General features: G+C 34.6%; 1 protein-coding gene across 1 annotated transcript; it reads right to left on the reverse strand.

Annotated features, from left to right (window-relative positions):
* Nucleotides 1–119: 119 nt before the first annotated feature.
* LOC140062141 (ATPase family AAA domain-containing protein 2-like) lies at nt 120–20,577 on the reverse strand. Its single transcript, XM_072108208.1, has 22 exons — nt 20,417–20,577; nt 18,406–18,557; nt 17,983–18,200; nt 16,953–17,122; nt 16,338–16,458; nt 15,898–16,135; nt 15,263–15,376; nt 12,809–12,917; nt 11,390–11,680; nt 10,446–10,694; nt 10,090–10,180; nt 9,626–9,940; nt 8,959–9,109; nt 8,603–8,789; nt 7,753–7,938; nt 6,572–6,892; nt 5,942–6,101; nt 5,597–5,719; nt 4,579–5,247; nt 3,999–4,117; nt 3,485–3,613; nt 120–2,214 (listed from the first exon to the last, which is right to left on the reverse strand). The coding sequence occupies exons 1-22, from the start codon at nt 20,522–20,524 to the stop codon at nt 2,179–2,181; spliced, it is 4,257 nt and encodes a 1,418-aa protein (XP_071964309.1). The 5' UTR covers nt 20,525–20,577; the 3' UTR covers nt 120–2,178.
* Nucleotides 20,578–22,776: the final 2,199 nt, after the last annotated feature.

Genomic DNA, 22,776 nt, shown 5'->3' on the forward strand with positions numbered 1-22,776 from the left:
TATGTGTCTGCCAAAGCAGGGGCTGTACTGTATTAAGGAGTTGATTGGCAATGATGATAGTTCACGCAGGGGCTGTACTGTATTAAGGAATTGATTGGCAATGATAGTTCACTAATCGACAGCAAGAATGAATAACACTTTACAAATGAGCAAATATCCCACTCTCTCTTTATTGTACAATTTATACAAAAAGGTCGTTGAACATGGAATGAGAATGCATCTCAACAGTAAACAATGCACACACACAAAATAATACACTTCTTAAGATGAAGTAGATGATGAATGATGGAATGGCAAACAATATCTATGACAATCTTAGCTCTACAATAGACACACCGCAATTATGTGAGCTAAGATCGTTAGATTCTCCACTGTATTCAAAATGCATGCAGCAATATTTTAGGACCTGTACCACATCTATGCATTCAAGTGAAACCCCATTTATGCAGCATTTTAATTTCCTGAGTCTTTGAATCAAGATGTGGGCACTCTTGTCGACGAGGAGGAGGCCATTTTAGAATCACAAATTCATCATAGTTACTGTAGCCAATTCTCAGTACTGTATCTATAATTTTGTACAGTATCATATGCAAATGCTGTAATACATAGTCACGTATGTAGCACATGTGATGCCAGTATCATAGGTCATAAGCCTAACCTTTACAGGCGTGTGACACTGTATTACAGAAATTGCCTATGTTACTGGTCATACAATGCCATATGTAGAGATACAGTACAGCCAATCAGGTGGTTACTGTGTACAACAATATCATCATCAAAGTATCAATAGTGTATTCATGGATTGAACACAACTAGAAAGAGTCCATCAGAGGGAATGTTATCTGTGATGGGAACAAGTGATTCTGAGGTAGGCAAAACCAAATACTAATAATAATACACTACTGACATTTGATGAGTGTGTGTGAACAACCATTAGTAATAATTAGTAGTACTGCATTTACAATTGACAAAAATGTTTAAAAAATGTAAAATTAATAAGATACATTACAATACTATTGTAAAAATAAATTAAATTTTATAGCAAATTGATAACACACACATTATAATGTGACAAATTAAATGTTCTTGGTAATATTAAATACAATAACATTCTTAAAATTTAAAAAAAATAATAAAAACATACATTTTTTATTTTTCTAAGTGTTGCAATAACTTCGAGGCGGTGAGGTAGTTATAATTTTCCTTAGAAAATTGTTTTAAAACAAAATATAAAAGCAGCAATGTTTGTAACATCAAATGCAGATTACTGATTTTAACAAATACTTGTTGATTGCAATCAAGTACATGCTTACAACTTAGCTACTGGTTTAGAACTTAAGTACATGCTTAGTACAGTACTTAGATACTGGCATATAGATCTAACACTTAGGTACTGGTTTATACATCTACACTATCAAACTAGTTTGACAAAATGTGAATTTTTTGTCACTTTGATAGTGTAAACAGAGCTTTATGTACTGGTTTATATAACTAATGCATGTGTAAACAGATAACTACAATATTTTTCCTGGAATTCATGTAAATGCATTATTAAGTCAATGTAAATTAGGAGCCCTGATGTTTGACATAGAAGGTCTTAATTCAACAAGTGTATTGGAAGACTTACGAGCATTTACTGAGCAACAACATTAAAGCAACAATGTTAAAGTTGCTCAGGTGACTTTAGTAAGTAGTAAACAATATCTCTTGAGTACACCATTAATGTGACCAGCAGAGTATGTTGTATTCAAAGAGGTCTTTATTCAACTATTAATGTTGCTTAGGCCAAATAAAAAAAATTATTTTCACTTCCAGGATTTGAAATTCTTTTCTGACAAGAGGCTTTAATAGCTATTGTGATACGGCTTTTGGGTGGATATACCATTTGCAATATATATATATTAGCAACCGTTTAAACATCTTGGGACACGTTGGCAATCACAAAAGATTCTTTGAATAGTTTAAAAATAAAAGTATTACAATCAAAGAGGGAGAGAATGCAAAACACATAGCAATAGGGGTTTCAGTACTGATGATGGATTGTACATATTAAACAAAGACAAACAAAAGACTTTTTCTACACCTGATAATTGTCTATAAATAAAAATAATTTCCAAGTGAACACTAAAATAAATAATAACTGAAGTACTTGCAAGTTGAGGACAGGTTATGTTTGTATCATCTGGCTAGTTTTAAGATCTCATTCTCCATAGCCTAAAAGGTAAACAAAATGAGTTAGCTCAGAAAAATCACAATCACAAAAAAACATATGATTTGTATAACTTTATTTATTTTTTATTCAACCTTATTTATAGAGGGTAACCCTGAACAGCATATGCTGACAATCAAGGGGCCCTCATGATGAGTACGACAGTGGCTGTGTGTATACTAGTATACCAGGGAAACCCCACTCGTCTCAAAAGATGTAATAGGTTCTTTATATACGGTTTATAGTCCTTATCGGAAAAGACTCGTTCTACCACCAGAACTACATGGAGCGAGTGTTTAAGGTTAGCTTGTAACTCTGGAAAAGACTCGTTCTACCACCAGAACTACATGGAGCGAGTGTTTAAGGTTAGCTTGTAACTCTGGAAAAGACTCGTTCTATCACCAGAACTACATGGAGCGAGTGTTTAAGTTAGCTTGTAACTCTGGAAAAGACTCATTCTATCACCAGAACTATGGAGAGAGTGTTTAAGGTTAGCTTGTAACTCTGGAAAAGACTCGTTCTACCACCAGAACTACATGGAGCGAGTGTTTAAGTTAGCTTGTAACTCTGGAAAAGACTCGTTCTATCACCAGAACTATGGAGAGAGTGTTTAAGGTTAGCTTGTAACTCTGGAAAAGACTCGTGTCTACCACCAGAACTATGGAGCGAGTGTTTAAGGTTAGCTTGTAACTCTGGAAAAGACTCGTGTCTACCACCAGAACTATGGAGCAAGTGTTTAAGGTTAGCTTGTAACTCTGCAAAAGACTCGTTCTACCACCAGAACTATGGAGCAAGTGTTTAAGGTTAGCTTGTAACTCTGGAAAAGACTCGTTCTACCACCAGAACTACATGGAGCGAGTGTTTAAGGTTAGCTTGTAACTCTGCAAAAGACTCGTTCTACCACCAGAACTATGGAGCAAGTGTTTAAGGTTAGCTTGTAACTCTGCAAAAGACTCGTTCTACCACCAGAACTATGGAGCAAGTGTTTAAGGTTAGCTTGTAACTCTGGAAAAGACTCGTTCTACCACCAGAACTACATGGAGCGAGTGTTTAAGGTTAGCTTGTAACTCTGGAAAAGACTCGTTCTACCACCAGAACTACATGGAGCGAGTGTTTAAGGTTAGCTTGTAACTCTGGACATATTGTAATCATACAAAAAGTTTGTGGTGATCCAATCAAATTAAAACCCACATGTTTTTAAAATTCATTTAAACTTTATAAAGAGCATACTCACGGAAAGAGAGATACCACATCAAATATCGGAAATGAACTTACCTGGGTTAAGTTTGTTTTATCGTAATCCCTACGATGGAGGTAGATACACTGACTGAGGGAGCTGTGTAACCTTTCTAGTCTGCTTACTGTATAGTTGACAGTCAAACTGACAGCCAATTCTAACAATTTCTGTAATTATTAATTTTTAACAAATAGGTTTATAGGTTTAAACAAAAATTTATTAATAATCCTGCCCATGACGGAGGGAAATGGCAAAAAATAGTAAAAAGCATCAATGTAAGCTTTTCGCAAGGTAAGATGGATGATGTACAGCTCTGTCTACATAATGTGATGTGCCCATATATTGACATGATGATGTCGTATTACTACTATATTTGGGCATATAACTGCCATATTTGGGCACATAACGCTTCAGAGCTTTACATTTGTTTGTGCAATTGTTCAATTAATTGTATTTACAGGACCCTTATAGGAAGCTGTTTTGGTCCTTCTTCCATGTTCCATTGCAAAAATGTTTTATTCCCAAGTAAATTTCCAAATGCAATCAATATACCTGTAATTTGGCAACATCAACAACCAATTCTGGTAAAGGTTCTTCTAAAATCTGCAGCGCCCTCTGGGCTGTTTTACTAGCCCCACGAGACCTAGTCATACGTACAGTTATTGGAGTCACTGAAAATAATAACAATAAACGTGATGCCGTTATGGACCTTATTGAGGAAGAACATACAGAAGATGTATTGTACGCTATTTTGTAGTTTTAATAAACGTGATGCCGTTATGGACCTTATTGAGGAAGAACATACAGAAGATGTATTGTACAGTATTTTGTAGTTTTAATAAAGTTAATTACTTCCGTAAAAAAAAAAAAATATTTTCAGTTATAAGATGACAACAAAAATGGTTTAATTCAACCAAACACACATTTGCTGGCAGCCCATTTGACTATTTTTGCTTTAAATTACAGTTTCTTCAGATAAATACATTTTTTAAATCCAATTTTTGGTCAAAATGGATAATTATGTGACATTAAAATGACATATTCAACCAGACAAGACAATACATCTTTAACAAAAGTGTAATAACTATCAAAAATCATAAATGAAATTCAAATAATGAAGCCAATTACTGACCATGCTCAATGTCTTCTAATTCTACTTCTTCTTCTTTATTACATTCCGTAGACTGTTCTTCCTTCTCTGATTCTTTATCACATTCCTCATTAGGTTCTTGTAATATTTCAGGTCCATTTGTTACAATTGCAGTATCAACATCCTGAATAGGGTGTAATATTGGTGGCTCAGCACCACTAGAGTGTGACGACATCTCAGCCTCATTAAGTTCAACTGTTCCATTCTCACACACAGTGTGTGGTTCATTCTCACGCACAGTATGTGGTGGTTCAATAGCATTTGCACTTTCTGGTTTATTCTCCCTAAGAGCCTTTACGGGACTCACGGCAGACGGTCTACGTAGATTTCTAAATCGCGTCCTGTGAGGGCGTTCATTATCTGTATCTTCCTCCTCTTTTTCTTCTGTATCTTTTTCTTCGTTTGTTTCCGTTAATTTTCTTTTTCTGTTTGATGGTATAAATCCGCGAGCCCATGCAGAACGCCGTCGCCTTTTTCGACGCATACCGCTGCTTCTCAATTCATATTCATCTGTCAACACATCTGACATAGTGGGCGTGTCCTGAGAAGCTGGTGAATACGTACGTGCATGATTCATTAATCGGTTTACAGAGGTCTTTTTTTTAGGCGAAACTCGGAAAAAATCTGGTATATGCTTAGTGGGACTATCACCTATAATGTGAAAAATTAACAAATGCAAGTTGTTTAACGCATTCAATATAATTGCAATAAGTTCATAGAGAGGAAAGTAATGTGTCGATAGGGGGCAGAGGTTGGTTAAGTTTCTTCTTTACTTTTACTCTACACCTCTGTTCAACTACATTTGGTATGTAGACAAAGTGAAAGGATAAATCAATTAACAAAGCAGATTCCTGTTTACTTTATATTTGACAGTATTGTTGAAAAGACCTACACTGTTTCAGGCAGAAGAAAGGCAACTTTGGTTCTCATTTCGAGTCCTCAAAGATTTGAAAGGTGAAATGACGGAATCAGGTGCATGTTAAATTCAAATAAATGTTACCTCTGTTTTTTCTGGATTGCATGATGTCAACACATGACTTTTCAAATTCTGAGTTCATCTCAACGTCTATTATAGCATAAGCTGTGTCTTTCAACTCACATGCTCTGAATCTTATAATCTTATCTGAAATAACAAATGTGCTAGTCATTTGTACATCATTAGAAAGTTTAAAATAATCAGTCTTATCAATTCAATTAGGTTCAATCAAGGGGCAAAGGATCTGGTGGATAAGGAACAATAAACCGGTCCAGTGCATCTAGCTCATGTGTACTTTAAAGAACCTAGTACATCTTTGGAGACAAGTTATTTGCAATAAATGTTATTGAAAGACGCTGCTGTACCAACCTGCAGGATTTCTGTCTGGATTATACTCCAGTGCGTTGCTACAGATAAGGTCAATGTCCTCTAAGAACTGTTTTGCACATGTGTATTTCTTCATGTTAATCTTTGACATCATGGTAGCTAGATCCATCGGCTTCTTTACAACTTCTTCATAGTCAGGAACCTACAAATAGAAACATTTAAAATTAAATTTTTCATGTTAATTTTGAACATCAATGTGAATGCAATAATATTTTTCATGTTAAATTTTACATCATATAATTAAATGGCTAGATTCATTTATTGATTTTACATCATATAAATGGCTAGATTCATTTATTTTGCTCTAGAGCGATTGATGTTTCCAAACTAGAAAGTGATGTTTCTTTTATTATTTATTTCAAGCCAACAGTGTAAAACACCAATAAGTTGAAAATAAAATAACTAAACTATAAATATAAGCCAATATAAGTACAAAAATGTAAATAAGATTATTTAAATAATTTCATTAATAATACATTTTAAATTGAAAGAAATTACAGTTAAAGATATCTAAAGAATTATTTTTTTCAAGACATGAATTGTACAAAGACGAGAGTCTACAGAAAATACCATTTTTACAAACATTGACACGAGTTAAGAATAAAGTATTACCTCTTCTGGATCTACAGGGTGAGCAAATACCCTAAATTTCTTTTCTTTGGCAAGTCTAGACACCACATCACGTAGAAACAATCGTAATTCTCTAAGCTGACTCTCCTCAAATTTCTCAAGTCTGTCTAGTTCAGTTTGGTTCATACCCTTTGGTTCAGGGGCTGGGGCTACAGGCAGTTCTATCAAAGCCCTTGTTGCTGCTTTCTTCTTTCTTGGAGGTGCTCTGGCTGCCTGGTGGATTATCAACTCCTTCAAAAATTCTTTCCTTTCTGCTTCAGTTGGATATTTTACCTGGAATTTGGTCCTAAATAATTCATCAATCTGAAAAAGACCCGGTAAATATTACTAAACAAAAAAAAACTAATTAAATCTTTGCTAAGTTGCTGTTAAAGATTTCCGTTTTATTTTGAGAAATAAATGTATTTTAAAGTGAATTGGTCATAATATTGATATTAGGGAGGTTTCGCAACCTTACGAATACGATAACGACAACGGATACGTCACGCACACGTATTCGTTTTTCATAAGCCAGTAAAAATCTGTTTCGCATGGCAACGAAAGTGAGGGCGCCGTCCAAAATATGACTGCGGTAAATTTGAGCGAAGCGCAGGTACGTGTTGCTTGGTGCTTAGCTGCCTAGGCCTAGCGTAACATCAAAGCAAGTGAAGACTTTAAAAACTGCTATTTATCAAAATTGACCTGGCATTTTAGTAAATTACTTTAATAAATTACTTTAGTAAATTACTTTCAATAAAGGTATAATTATATTATAGTCATGAATCATTCCTGATTCAAATGCAAAACGTGCAAAATAGATCAAAAACTATACTCGTTTTGTAGTTACGAATATGACTGGTGATATTCGTCAACACGAATACGCTTTTTGAATATGAAATGGGGATCAGCTCAAAAGTTTCACAAATGTGTGACGTATCCGTTTTCGTTATCGTAAGGTTGCGAAACCTCGCTATTACTGTCCAGGTTGCAAGGTATTTGTTTACATTTGTAAGTTGCTTAACTTGTCTAAAGTCAATAAGCAGTGTGTTTCTAAAGCCAGTTAACATTGCTAAACATATGATAAAATGAGATGTGCCCATATATGGACATGATGATATCATATCACTACCATATTTAGGCACATCACACTTTAAACTAGTTTGATAGTGTAGACAAAGCCTTACCTCTTCTGGGATGCTTTCATCACTTGATTCAGACGTAGCAAGTAACAAGATGGGTGTGGTTGATGGTAGATCTTCTAGCAAAGTAAGGAATGTTGCTTTCATGGTTTCTGTACAAGCTGACCACCACTGTACAACGTGGGGCAAGTATATTACACTTGGGCAAGTCCGTCGCGCTTCACGAAACACCTACAGAATACAACCACCATCCATTTTTAGTTTATATACTTTGGATCATTCCATTTTTAGTTTATACACTTTGGATCATTCCATTTTTAGTTTATATACTTTGAATCATTCCATTTTTAGTTTATATACTTTGGATCATTCCATTTTTAGTTTATATACTTTGGATCATTCCATTTTTAGTTTATATACTTTGGATCATTCCATTTTTAGTTTATATACTTTGGATCATTCCATTTTTAGTTTATATACTTTGGATTATTCCATTTTTAGTTTATATACTTTGGATCATTCCATTTTTAGTTTATATACTTTGGATCATTCCATTTTTAGTTTATATACTTTGGATCATCCAAAAGAAAAAAATTCATGAATACTATACATAGATCCAGATGAACCTTCATACTTTACATTATTTTATGGTTAATTGTACATGTGTATTCATTGTATAAGAGACAGTTCAATTAACATTCTACATATAGCCATACAAAGCATTATTTTAAAAATTCATTAAAATCATACCCTTTTAGCAAGTCATATATTAATGACGTATACAAAATAAACTAAGACTACCTACATATGTGACTAGTGCCTTGAGAACATTTAATAGAGTAAAAAATATTTTTCAAGTTGTTATAGATTTAAAAAAAAAATTATATTATTTTACCTGAGCACATGATTCTTCTGGGGACTTGGCAGTGACAGCATACAGGGCTGGCAGATCTAGACAGTGAACTGGTAAATGCTCCATATTATGTAGTAATGCTGGCGCTAAATGTGAACTTTGACCCAAGTGACGTGATCCTGTTATCAGGATTCGAGGTTGGTATGTTGATGGGGTGTTATAGGCTGATCTGTAAGAAAAAAAACAACCCAATATTTCAAATATAACTGGAATAAATATATGATTATATGTTTATAATACAATACCAATTTCTCACACACAGTAAGTGAATGTGAAACCAGATTTCTTGATGCCTGTAAAAATCTCTGAATCATTTAAAATCTTCCGAACAGACTTACAAGGCAAAATTAAGAAATGGGTTAATTGGTCCATTGAGTTCAGTTGTTGACCTATGACCTTTATTGTTGTCATATATACTAGGAGCATCATCATCACTGTATTCATCATCATTCAATAATGCCATGGCAACACTTGATGCATCTGAAGAACCTGTAGATATTGAAATAAAAATAAAACAATTTATTATTTTAACATTATTTCTTCTTCTTTCTCTTCTCAAATGTATTATGAAATAATAATAATTTATATTAACAAAAATATTTGTTTTGTAATTGTTTTACTTTATTCACATTAAAAAAGTGGTCGAAAAAATAATTTATATAAAAAGTGAGTGAGTGGCCGAGCGGTTAAGACAGTGGAACTGTAATTACATAGCCATAACATCGGCAGGGGTTCGAGGCTCACTCACTCCATGGTTCTGGTGGTAGAACAAGTCTTCTCGGTTAAGGACTACAAACCGTAGGTCCAGTGTACAGATCTAGCTCATGTGCACTTTAAAGAACCTAGTACATCTTTGGAGACGAGTACGAAGAGGTCGCCCAGTATAAATAAAATATTTCAATTCAATTCAATTCAATAATACTAAAACTGGTATGAAAATTATATTATTATTACCAATGTCATGCATTCTTGTATACGAAAATAAAATGGAGAAACAGTGCTTACCCTTCATATCAAGACCAGATCTTTTTTTCCATGACTCTGGGAAAACCTTACGTGTAAGATCTACAAGTTGTTGTAGACTACATTCTAGCAGCGGCCTTACAACAACCGATAAAGCTCTACCGGGAGAACTGACCGCCCTCTGTGAAGCGGGTACAATGATTTGCATAGCATGGTGGAAATCTCTTGCAGTGATCTGTATTTGGTTGAGGTCTAATTGTAGTTTTTCTTTGGATGCATAGATTTGTGGATACTGACGTCTTAGAGCTTGTAATGCAGCTTCTGTACATAATGCCTTTACATCAGCACCACAATAACCTGCAATAATAAACACATTAACATATTAAGTACAATAACATATTAAATACATTATCATTATTATTTTAAATACATTAGCATATTAAATTTAAAAAATGTGAAAAGAATTATAAACAAATGATTGTCGGCAACGTTTATCAACAACTCACCAACTGATTTTTCCGCAACCTCGTTGATAAACCTTTCAGATAATTTGGGATTCCAATCTTTGGTATGTATTGATAGGATTTGACTGCGAGCCTGGAATAGATTTGTAAAAAATAAGTAAAATGTGTATTATCATATCTATAGGATTTGACTGCGAGCCTGGAATAGATTTGTAAAAAATAAGTAAAATGTGTATTATCATATCTATAGGATTTGACTGCGAGCCTGGAATAGATTTGTAAAAAATAAGTAAAATTTGTATTATCATCTATTTGGCATCAATAACTAGTGTATTAGTTTAAAATTTTTTGGTTGTTATGCTACGATTTTACTTTATTTAATTTATTTATGTTGTTACCTCTTTTGAAGGAAGTGGAAACAGAAACTCTCTGTCAAAACGTCCCGGTCTTCTCAATGCGGGATCAATAGAATCAATCCGATTGGTGGCGCCTATCACGACAATCTCTCCCCGACTATCAAGCCCATCCATTAATGCTAGCAATGTTGACACAATGGAGCTGTGGATTTGGTCCTGTCTACTGGAACGTACGGGAGCTAATCCATCAATTTCATCAAAAAATATTATTGCAGGACGCATCGTGTAGGCCTAAAAGATGATAGAATTCACACTAAATATTATTGCAGGACGCATCGTGTAGGCCTAAAAGATGATAGAATTCACACTAAATATTATTGCAGGACGCATCGTGTAGGCCTAAAAGATGATAGAATTCACACTAAATATTATTGCAGGACGCATCGTGTAGGCCTAAAAGATGATAGAATTCACACTAAATATTATTGCAGGACGCATCGTGTAGGCCTAAAAGATGATAGAATTCACACTAAATATTATTGCAGGACGCATCGTGTAGGCCTAAAAGATGATAGAATTCACACTAAATATTATTGCAGGACGCATCGTGTAGGCCTAAAAGATGATAGAATTCACACTAAATATTATTGCAGGACGCATCGTGTAGGCCTAAAAGATGATAGAATTCACACTAAATATTATTGCAGGACGCATCGTGTAGGCCTAAAAGATGATAGAATTCACACTAAATATTATTTGTCTTTTTCAATTATTTATTCCTTTTATCACACAACAAGTTAACAGTAACGAATTTTAATCATAATCACTTGACAAATTACATATTAAGGCATACACTTCCATTCTATCAAATTATTATTTATTTTCTTTTCCACATCTTTCCGTCTATCATTACTAAATATATACTGGTTATACATTTGATCTCTTTCATACTTGTATTAAATGCATAGAAAGATAAAATAACTAACCTGGTCAAAAAGGAGTCTCAACTGTCTCTCCGATTCTCCAACCCACTTGCTGAGGCAATCAGCTCCTTTCCTCATGAAGAATGATACATGTTTATCCCCATGCCGGCATTCATTTGCTAAGGCTCTCGCAACTAAGGTTTTGCCTGTACCAGGGGGGCCATGGAAGAGTACTCCCCTGGGTGGGGTGATCTTAAAACGTTCAAACACCTCTGGGTATAGTAAAGGAAACACCACCATTTCTTTAAGTGCTTGAACATGTTTACCAAGGCCACCAACATTTTCAAATGTAACCTAATAAAAAAGCATGAAATAATAATATAATATGAAAGAATTGCTATTTAGTGTTTTGAACTACAGATTTTAGTAAGAGAACAAGTAAATAATAAGTAAGTAAAACATTGATTCAATATAAACTACAGTCCCAGAGACAACAACACATACACAGTCAACTCTCCCATTGATTCAATATAAACTACAGTCCCAGAGACAACAACACATACACAGTCAACTCTCCCATTGATTCAATATAAACTACAGTCCCAGAGACAACAACACATACACAGTCAACTCTCCCATTGATTCAATATAAACTACAGTCTCAGAGACAACAACACATACACAGTCAACTCTCCCATTGATTCAATATAAACTACAGTCCCAGAGACAACAACACATACACAGTCAACTATCCCATTGATTCAATATAAACTACAGTCTCAGAGACAACAACACATATACAGTCAACTCTCCCATTGATTCAATATAAACTACAGTCCCAGAGACAACAACACATACACAGTCAACTCTCCCATTGATTCAATATAAACTACAGTCCCAGAGACAACAACACATACACAGTCAACTCTCCCATTGATTCAATATAAACTACAGTCCCAGAGACAACAACACATACACAGTCAACTCTCCCATTGATTCAATATAAACTACAGTCCCAGAGACAACAACACATACACAGTCAACTCTCCCATTGATTCAATATAAACTACAGTCTCAGAGACAACAACACATACACAGTCAACTCTCCCATTGATTCAATATAAACTACAGTCCCAGAGACAACAACACATATACAGTCAACTCTCCCATTGATTCAATATAAACTACAGTCCCAGAGACAACAACACATAAACAGTCAACTCTCCCATTGATTCAATATAAACTACAGTCCCAGAGACAACAACACATACACAGTCAACTCTCCCATTGATTCAATATAAACTACAGTCCCAGAGACAACAACACATACACAGTCAACTCTCGCAATGCCGGACAAGCCAGGACTGGCTATGTCTGGCTTTCTTTTTGAATGGCAACAAGAATTTGGGACACTTTGGACGTCAAGAAAAGTCTGGTTTTGAGAGAGTCGACTGTATAAATAAAATGAATAGTATTTATTACCGATGAATCAATAGTCATAGGATCGATGTCTGCCAAACTACTACCTATCTTCTGACGATCCTTCATTACACCTGTGATGTCATCAGGTGCCAGATTCATTGGGAGGCATCTAAAATGAAAACCAGTCATTAATTAAAATATTTGTGAAACTAAAAAAAAAAAACACAACATGATTCGCTCTTTCTTAAACTATATTGCTATTTTTTTTGTAATATTATATATTTACATATGTATATATTGGTCTATTTTTTCCCATTTTTGTCATTCGTTTTTTGTATTTGTATCATCCCCATTAAGTGTTGAGGGCCTCATGCATGTCAGCCTCGGCTGTTTTGAGTCACCCTTATTAAACAAAGTTTAATCAAAATAAATAATAATAATTTGGCATAATACTACAGATATGGAATGCAGTAACATATATGTTATTAATTAATGATAAACAACCAAAAAACCCATTTATGAAAAAATGTAAAAATTTATTGTAAACATAATTATCCATTCTCAAAATGGGATATTCACTATAGGGATATGGGATATTCACTATAGGGATATGGGATATTCAGGCCTCGAATTTGGGGATTTTAGGGGCAAGGCCATTTGGCCTCCGGTTTTCATTGATTTTAGGGGCACCAAGGCCAAATGGGAGGGCACCAAGGCCATTTGTTTTAAATCAAAGGGGCACCAAGGCCAAAATTAAAAAATATTTTAATAACTAGGCCAAAATTTAAAAATAGCTTGTTTCCGGTTGAGGGTGGAATTTTTTTCCAAAAAAAAAATTCTACCCGCAAAATGTTTTGGGATTTCCCCCTATTCATCAGATCGCGGAGTAGTAGGAGTAGGACTGTCTACAATACATCTTTTTGTATTTCATATAAATATTACGTGTATTTACGATCTATATAAATAATAAATAGGTACGATGTTCAGCGTTTATAGTTTACCGTCCTGTGTTGAATGTTTCGTTTAGTTTCAAATAATGCGATAAAAAGGCATGTGAAGCCAACCAAGTAAGGCCCGGAACAGGTATAAAAACCCTTCCAACAGCAAGCTACTCAGCCTTACTTAGCTAGCAGCCGACGGAGAAAACATGATACAAAAACAATTTGTTTGTAGGCCTTACCTACAACTATTCATACACAGAGTGTTAACCACGGTAAAAATCAAGCCAATTACATTATGTAGTAGAATATAAATTATAGTTATTTTCCGAGTTTCGATTTCTGAAGCTTTTTTGTTAGTACAGTATAACCCATATTTATAAGAATTCAAAACACGGACGGACACCGACCCCTTTCTCTCTCTGTTTAGCCTTCGGCACGTGTATTCTGGACTATACCATTTCCTTGAATTCGGTAAAAACGCGTTTGGTAATTTAGTGTACGACGTTGTTAAACAAGATTTTTCGATGATCTGTCTGCTGGATTATTGAGGTGGGTGCGATAAAATATAAATATGATATACTTCCAACGATCTTCGGGTTGAGGTGCAGGTTTAACTTTGGTGCTAAAGGTAAACACCCCTAATTTTACACGTATAATGGACTACACCATGCAGGAACGCACATGGTATTTTCTTCTCAGAGGGTGCGTGTACGTCAAAAGGAATTGTTTTTCCAACGATCCACCACCACCGATCCTTGCGCGTACGTGGTACTCTCACACGACGTTTTTTGTGTGTGAAATTTCTTATCAGAGGGTGCGTGTGCGTCAAATAGAATTGTTTTCCCAATGCATTGAATTGCGTGTGTTTCGACCGGATCGGCGGCGGGAGGATAGGCTAGGCTAGCTAGGAGTGCGTGTAATATTTTTTTCATCGAAGGCGGCTAGCTCGATTATTGTGCGACTTTAATACTTTCAGTAACCTCCGATCGAGGAACGTTTTTAGCTTGATTATTAAAAGTTTACACCCCTGTATTTTAATGTACTATCTATACCATGATTTACTACGCACGGCGGCCGGGATGATATTGTTTTGGTTACCCTATTGCAATGTTCGATGTTTTGTTTACTGTTTGTGTATTAATAAAATGCGTTTAGGGAAATCCCCTTGCAACGAAGACAGGCGATAGTTTTGCGTCTCGTCCGAGTCGTGTAAACAAATCTTCTTGACATTATTTTCTATCTAATTCAGTGGTTTTTATTGTGGTAAAACTCGGGAAGGGCACTCGCGGCCAACGCAAAAAAAAGGGCAGGCCAGTAGTGGCCGTGGGTGCTATTCATTTTCGAGGGCATTGAGGCGGGCCAACTGGGAGGGCACCGACGGCACTGGCCGCGGTGGCCGCGGTAAAATTCGAGGCCTGGATATTCACTATAGGGATATGGGATATTCACTATAGGGATATGGGATATTCACTATAGGGATATGGGATATTCACTATAGGGATATGGGATATTCACTATGGGCATGTGTGATATCTTACTACCAACAGCTATAAATAATTGTTCAAAATTGCACCTCATTCTAGCCTTTGCCATGCTTTTCTTTTTCCTCCGTTCAAATCTGCGTTCATCATCAGAAGAGTCAGAACTTGTGGAAGAACGATTGTGAGTGGCATGACGTCGCCTCATTCTGAAAAAAATCAAATATACAATTATGCTCTAAAAATTGTAGTCAAGATTTACTCTTTCCATCAAATTTCATTCTTCTTGAAGCAATATGAGATTGAGAGCTGGATTAATGGGAGGGAATGAGTTTGAGACATCATATACATCTTGTTTGTTTCATTATTGTATTTGGTTGATTTAAAAATTCCTTTATTTACTGTCTCAGACAAAGCTCTGTAATTGTCTTCACTGCGAGTCTGTAGAAGCTATAACAATTTCAATAAAATTTAATGTTGATATAGAAAAGAGCGGTACACTCTGGTCAGCGTCGAACTGCTATAGAAATTCATTTATTCCTATACATATTATAATGAACATTTTCAGAGATAATCTGTTTGATAATTTTATAAAAAATTGTTTATGTTTTCAATTTCATTTTATTCTTGTACTGAGACCTTGTGAATTTCCTGATAAGGATGAAATATAGTTTATTTTTATCTGTAATTAAATTTGTGAATCTATCTAGTGGAGATGTTGAAACCTTACCTCTTAACAGGGCTCCTGACTGGTGTAGATGGTCCTGGCTTGCGTCGGCGGTAACTTCTAAAAGGGGAACATGCGCCACCATCAAATAGTGACGACCTTTTGTTCCTCTTTTTGTGGGCTTCTATTGGAACTTCAAACCGCTTCGTGACTGATCTTTTCGTTCGTAGACTGTAATTTGATTGTTGAGGGCGCACCTCTTCTTCTTCCTCCTCCTCATCTGAGCTATCATCTGAAGAATCTTTAAATATTTAAAATTTAAATTCACAATGTTTCATGTATAAATATACTTTTCAAAAATTTAATATTCATACATTTGTTTTGTTATTTTTATTCATCTATCATTATAAAAAATTCATTGATGGAGAGGACAAACATAGTGTTCACCATATTTAGGCAGGGGTGGGAAACAGCAAACAAACTCTTTAAAAGTGTTTGCTTACCATCACTATCATCTGAGCTTCCATCTGACGATTCAGTTCCCTTTTCTAAAGCATCTTGCTTTTTCCTTGCCAAGATGTGACGTCGTTTCACACGCGAGTACATATCCATGCTTTCCAACTCCTGATTTTATAGATATAAACATCATATACTTTGTAAAAGTAAACAAAAAAGTACATATTCGGAAGTAAAAGAAGAAGCACTAAATAGAGAAGTATGGAGAAAGAAGACTGTCATGGACCTTTTTAATGTAGATAGGTATATTTTTTTTTAAATGCTAATTAAAAAACCCTATAAAAATGCAATTATGGTTTAAGGAATTTGTTAATATGTATGTGTATAATGTATTTAGAGTGCTATCGCTGGTACCATGCCAATTAGTAGCGTTTTCTACTAGGCTTTCCTTCTTATATTGGTAACAGAACACATCAGCACTACTACTAATGCTTCCTACAACAATAATCACTCCATAGGTATTTAATGGTTTTCAGTTAATTTCATTGACATACATTTGAATACTGAAAAGCTTTATTTGTCCATTATCATATAAAATAATAATAGAAATTCTTCTTAAAGATTGGCAAATATATATAAGAATTAATAAAAAATCTATTTACCCCGTCTTCATCACTTGCAGCCTCTCCTTCGTTGTTAGCACCATCCTCTTCTTCCTCCCCAGCTTCTTCCTCTTCATCTTCTTCCTCCACTTCTTCATCTTCTTGGTCCTCCTCATCTTCATCTGTTGGTCCTGTTGCTAAGTTTATTCCTCCATTCATCATTAAGTCCCCTGTATAAAAATGGCATAAGATTTAATAGAGAATCCATGCATATTAAAGATGTTTTGTCCTCGAAAATCATGAAAAATGAAGACTTAGGCCATTTTGTAGTAGAAAAACAATGAAACAAAAATAATGATGGTTTCACTTAGATAAAAGGAAAAAAAGACAACATAAATTTAACCAAAAATCCATTGCCTGACAATGTTTTACTTTAAAGATGTATTGTCCCTTGAAACACAAAAAAATGAAGGTCAAAATATTCTAAATTTAAATTGGCCATATCAAAGTAATATTAAAGTTATTCACTTTAAGTCGAAAATTCAAGCCAAAAGCAACAAGTTTATGTAATTAACAGGTAAATTAGTTTGATTACATTTCGTCTGGAAAATCGTCGCTAGCGAAAGTAAAGAAAGATTTCAAACCACGAGTATGCATTATGCATATGCTAATTAGGATTGTTTTCAACTCGTCATGGTTGAGAAGGTGTTTTCACACAGATCGCGAGGAAGTTTTATGATTATGATACAGAGTAGCCAAACAAGCGCGTTTCATTTTTAACAAAAAAAACGTCTGTATTTCAGTTAAATGATTTTTTTTTCGACAAATTTTTGGTGATAGTTAATAACTATTATGATATTTCAAAATGACCCACCTTTTTTCGAAATCTATTTTTTTTTTTTTTTAATTAGTCAAAGGGACAATACATCTTTAAATTATAACTTTTTTAGGTAAATAATTTTTTTTCTTCAAATCAATTTTTTGGTTAAAGTTAATAACTATTACGTGAAATTAAAATGGCATATTCAATGAAAAAATATATTTTCCCTATATACACACTGTAATTAGATGCAAGGCAAAGCTGTCTTACCCAGCAGTTTAGTATTCATTGTGTTGTAGACTTGACGACGGCTTCGACCACTTCTTCTTATTCGCACCGAATCTTCAACCTCTTCATCTTTCATACTCGTACCGTTCACTTGATTCCGTCTCTGCAATCGCCAATTTTTTCTAGTTACCGTGTGATTGCTGTAAATACTCTCTCCACTATCTTCATCCCGGTTTACACGTCTTTTTATGTTGCTTTTTCTAAAAATTAATTTTTGTTTATGTCAAATAAATATTTGTCTTCATCTCGGTTTCCACATCTTTTTATGTTGCTTTTTCACAAAATTATTATTTTTATAAAATGTCAAACAATTATTTGTCTTATACTTGTATGTAAAAGCGTAATTTAATTTCCATTTTACAATGAATAATAAAAATAAATCTTGGACAAAGCCAAATATTTTACTTCAATATGGGCGAGTTTTCCTCATTATTCTCCGATGCATGTGTACAATTTACTTGTTGATGTTTTTCGTTACTCTCAATTTTAGTAGTAGTACTGATCCGACGTCTTTTTCTTTCTGACATAACAATTTCAGGACTACTATCATCTTCATCCTACAGACAAATTATGTTTTGTAAGCTTCATTAGATCCTAACATAATTATTAATTTAATAAAATTTATTGCCATAATAATATTTTGTTGTTGTATTTGTTTTTTCATAAATCATGTCAAATTACTAATAAAACCTCATACTGTAGTTAATGTTTTAGGTTTTAATTGGTAATCCCAATCCAGACATATGGGCGTTAGTAGAGCCCAATAATAGGGATACCGAGAGCTGACTCCATTTTCATTACCACGATTAAACAGCGCGCACGTTACTATGCGCGCAATGTCATTGACGCGGTGTTTTTTTACTTTGGTAAACACTTTTTATTAGGTAATTGTTCTGAAAATAAATTAATTATAAATATATCCTTTTGAGTATATATTTATTTACCTATTATTCTATAAGATCAAGTATTTTTTATTTCCATTTCATTCAACCAAAAATGTGAATATAGTGGTTAAAAGATCGTTATCGCCTAGCGCGTATAGCTTTTGTTTACTACGAAACCCTCGGAAGGCTCAATGACCTACCATTTCAACCTTATTTTTGTAGTTGAGCCTCTTATGACCTCAAAATGTTTTTTATTCCTACACCAAGATAATATAGTTCCACATACCATGTGCTTGTTACTAAGAAAAATATTAATTTTAACTGCTAAAAAAACAATTTTATCCCGATATGAGGCCTTTATGATTCGAATATTTCATAGTAACAACCCATATACCATAAAAAATATCCGTTTAGTCCATTTTTTAAATAATTTTTGAAAAATTCTGAGGGGCTCAACTACAAAAACGCCATTTTATGGTATGATGTCATCGCAAGCCAATCAAACCTCCGCTCCGCAAGTCTCACGGTTGAACGATTTTGGATTCTCGCCCATTGATTGGTTGACGCGATTCAACACACAGCGGAATAATTTTCTCGCGAGTGCCGTGAAGTCACATGGTGTCAGGCCTGTCCAATTACACAGGAAAATAATGCATTGAAATTCTTCGAACGAGGTTAAATAAACACTCTTTTTTATATAATAAATAAGTAATATCATATTTTATTGAATTTTACAATGTTGATATATAAAATATGTTACTTAAAATCGTGATTTTATATAATTATTTTTACGAAAAATGACTAGTTCATACAATTGTCGACTGAGGGCGCAATTTGTTTATATCGTTCGTGGCTAAAAACGATCATTTTCGGCGATGTTTTAAACCCTATATTTCGAAAACTACAAGTCATATTTTCATAATTCTTTCTTTATTATAATATTGATACAAAATACTAACAGGCAATGTATAATTTGTTTGAAAAATATTAACTTTTAATTTTACATCGTTATCCCTACCAATAATATTGTAAACGTCCCGGAACCTCTCCTGCATGCTGAGTAGGCCAAGGCCTTCTAACTAGCTCTAGGCTAGCCATGGTTTTTAGAACGTTAGGGCCTCTAGAGACTAGGGCTAGGCGGGACGGCTAGGCCTACCTAGCCTAGCTAGACGCCTAGGCTAGGCCCACCCAGCCAGGCAGGGGCATCTACTAGGCCTATAGTATAGGCCTAGGCCTACTAGCCTAGGCTAGAGTTTTAAGTTTATTTGCTTATATTAGAAGTGTAGCCTAGCCTAGGCCTAACTAAATTCTATATTTTCTAATTTACGACATACTTTTAAGGCCTACAGAGAATTTTCAGTTAGGCTAGGCCTACCAACAAGCCTTCGCAAAGCAAGATTTCTACTCGAATCTATCTTGCTGGCCGGCCAAAATATGGAGAGCTCCACCAATCGACAAAGGCTTAGCAAGGCCTTGTCCGTTTTGACGAGCCTACACACTCAGATAGGGTAGGAAGATTGCACTAAGAATACCTGATTTCCTTGTAATCCTGATCGTCTACTAACTCTTGAACTCCTCAAGCTAATAAAGGCCGATCCTTCGTCAACTTCAACACATTCATTATGTCTCGTTTTCACCATTTTAATTAGGTTTTATGTAAAGCATACTCAACATTTTCCATCGTCAGTTTTTGTGTGTGGTGAGGAGATATAGAGGAGACAAAGGCCGTTTTACTCAAGTATCATTTAACTAATAATAAAGTAGTTTAATTATCGACAACCATAAATTTGACTATTAAATTATAAAAGGCATTCTAATATAATAAATGTACACAAAAAGTTTAATTAAAATATAGAATGAAGTAGTTTTGCTTCGACTTAAATCAAATAATTAGAGAAAAAAACAAGACGGTGGTATTCATCCGCGCAATGCAATTCATTTTGGAATTGGCGCGAAAGTCAAAATACTAAATCTTCTGCTTCGTCTCTGAACCACTCATCATAACAATAAGAAATATCGATTTTTCGTTGTCATAACAAAAAACATAGATTAAACATTCAGTTTATAATTGAATTAAAATACAAAACGATATTCATCCCCTAGTCGACGAATCGGATGTGATTTATTGATTCATGACGGAACATGGGCCGCCGTAACCTATTGTGGGTTTTTTTTGAAGGAGAATGATTAGCTACATTTGCAAGAAGGAGCTGGGGATTTTTTCGAACGAAATTCCGTAGGCTAAATTGCGTGAATGCTAACTACAATAGAATTTTTGAGAGATTCCCTATCAATTTGCCAACAAACGAATACAATAAGATGAAATAAGTAAGTGCTGGGAAACTGGAAAAACAATAATATCCTCTAAAGCGTGGTTCCCACTAGCGACGCAACGCAAGGACGTAACGCAACGCAAATGAATTGACCAATCACAAGCGATGGCTTATTAGCTTGTGATTGCTAACTGTCTATAACTTCGCTTGTCATTGCTTAAAACGCTTATAACAACGCACGGCATACCAAACTGTTTAAAAAACTAGGCTACAAGGTCCCCAGAAATGACACCTATAGTATTTTGAAACATGATATATAGTCTTCACTACCCCACTGTGATTGGGGCTGAGCAAAGACAATTTTGAAAACATATTGATTGAAATATGAAATTAAATATTAAGTCTCAAGTTAAGCTCACCATGGTTGAGGCAGAGCTAAGAATGAAAGCTTATTCCCCGGAAATTATGAAACGAAATATATAAGTCTTCAGGACCAGCCATACAATGGTGATTGTTTCCAAAGTGTCAGACAACCTCGACGGATATTTTTTATTTATTTATTTTTTTAAATAGAGATATGTGACAATGTATTGTCGAACATGCATATGGTACCATACCGCCGGTAGGTATTCAAATATGCTTAATACGAAAAGATATTAAAATTCAGTGACTTATTTCTATTTTATATCACTGTGCTCCACTGGCTGCAAGTTGGGTCCACTTGAGCACAGTGTATTAACATACAAAAAGATATTAAAATTCCGTGAATTATTTCTATTTTATATCACTGTTGTGCTCGCCTGGTGCCAAATTGGGTACACTTGAGTACATTGTATTAAAATACGAAAAGATATTACAATTCAGTGACTTATTTCTATTTTATATCACTGTGCTCCACTGACGCCAAATTGGGTCCACTTGAGCACAGTGTATTAAAATACGAAAAGATATTAACATTCAATGACTTATTTCTATTTTATATCAATGTGCTTCCCTGGTAGGCCTACCAAATTGGGTCCACTTGAGCACAGTGTATTAAAATACGAAAAGATATTAAAATTCAGTGACTTATTTCTATTTTATATCACTGTGCTCCCCTGGCTCCAAATAGGGTTCAATTGAGCAAAGTGTATTAAAATACGAAAAGATATTAACATTTAGTAACTTATTTCTATTTTATATCACTGTGCTCCCCTGGCTCCAAATTGGGTCCACTTGAGCACAGTGTATTAAAATACGAAAAGATATTAAAATTCAATTACTTATTTCTATTTTATATCACTATGCTCCACTGGCTCCAAATTGGGTCCACATGAGCACAATGTAATAACATACGAAACGATTTTAACATTTAATGACTTGTTTCTATTTATATCACTGTGCTCCACTGGCTCCAAATTGGGTCCACTTAAGCACAGTGTATTAACATACAAAAAGATATTAAAATTAGTGACTTATTTCTATTTTATATCACTGTGCTCCACTGGTGCTAAATTTGGTCCACTGAACCAGTTACCGTAGTACTATTTGTATTTCGGAAGTAAATAAAGGCATAAATGGCGCGCCGTAGAAGTAGAGAATGCTCGATCCGTCGAAATGACGCGCTCTTATTTTGATCT

This window comes from Antedon mediterranea, chromosome 11 (genome assembly GCF_964355755.1).
Source record: "Antedon mediterranea chromosome 11, ecAntMedi1.1, whole genome shotgun sequence".
NCBI classification, from domain to species: Eukaryota; Metazoa; Echinodermata; class Crinoidea; order Comatulida; family Antedonidae; genus Antedon; species Antedon mediterranea.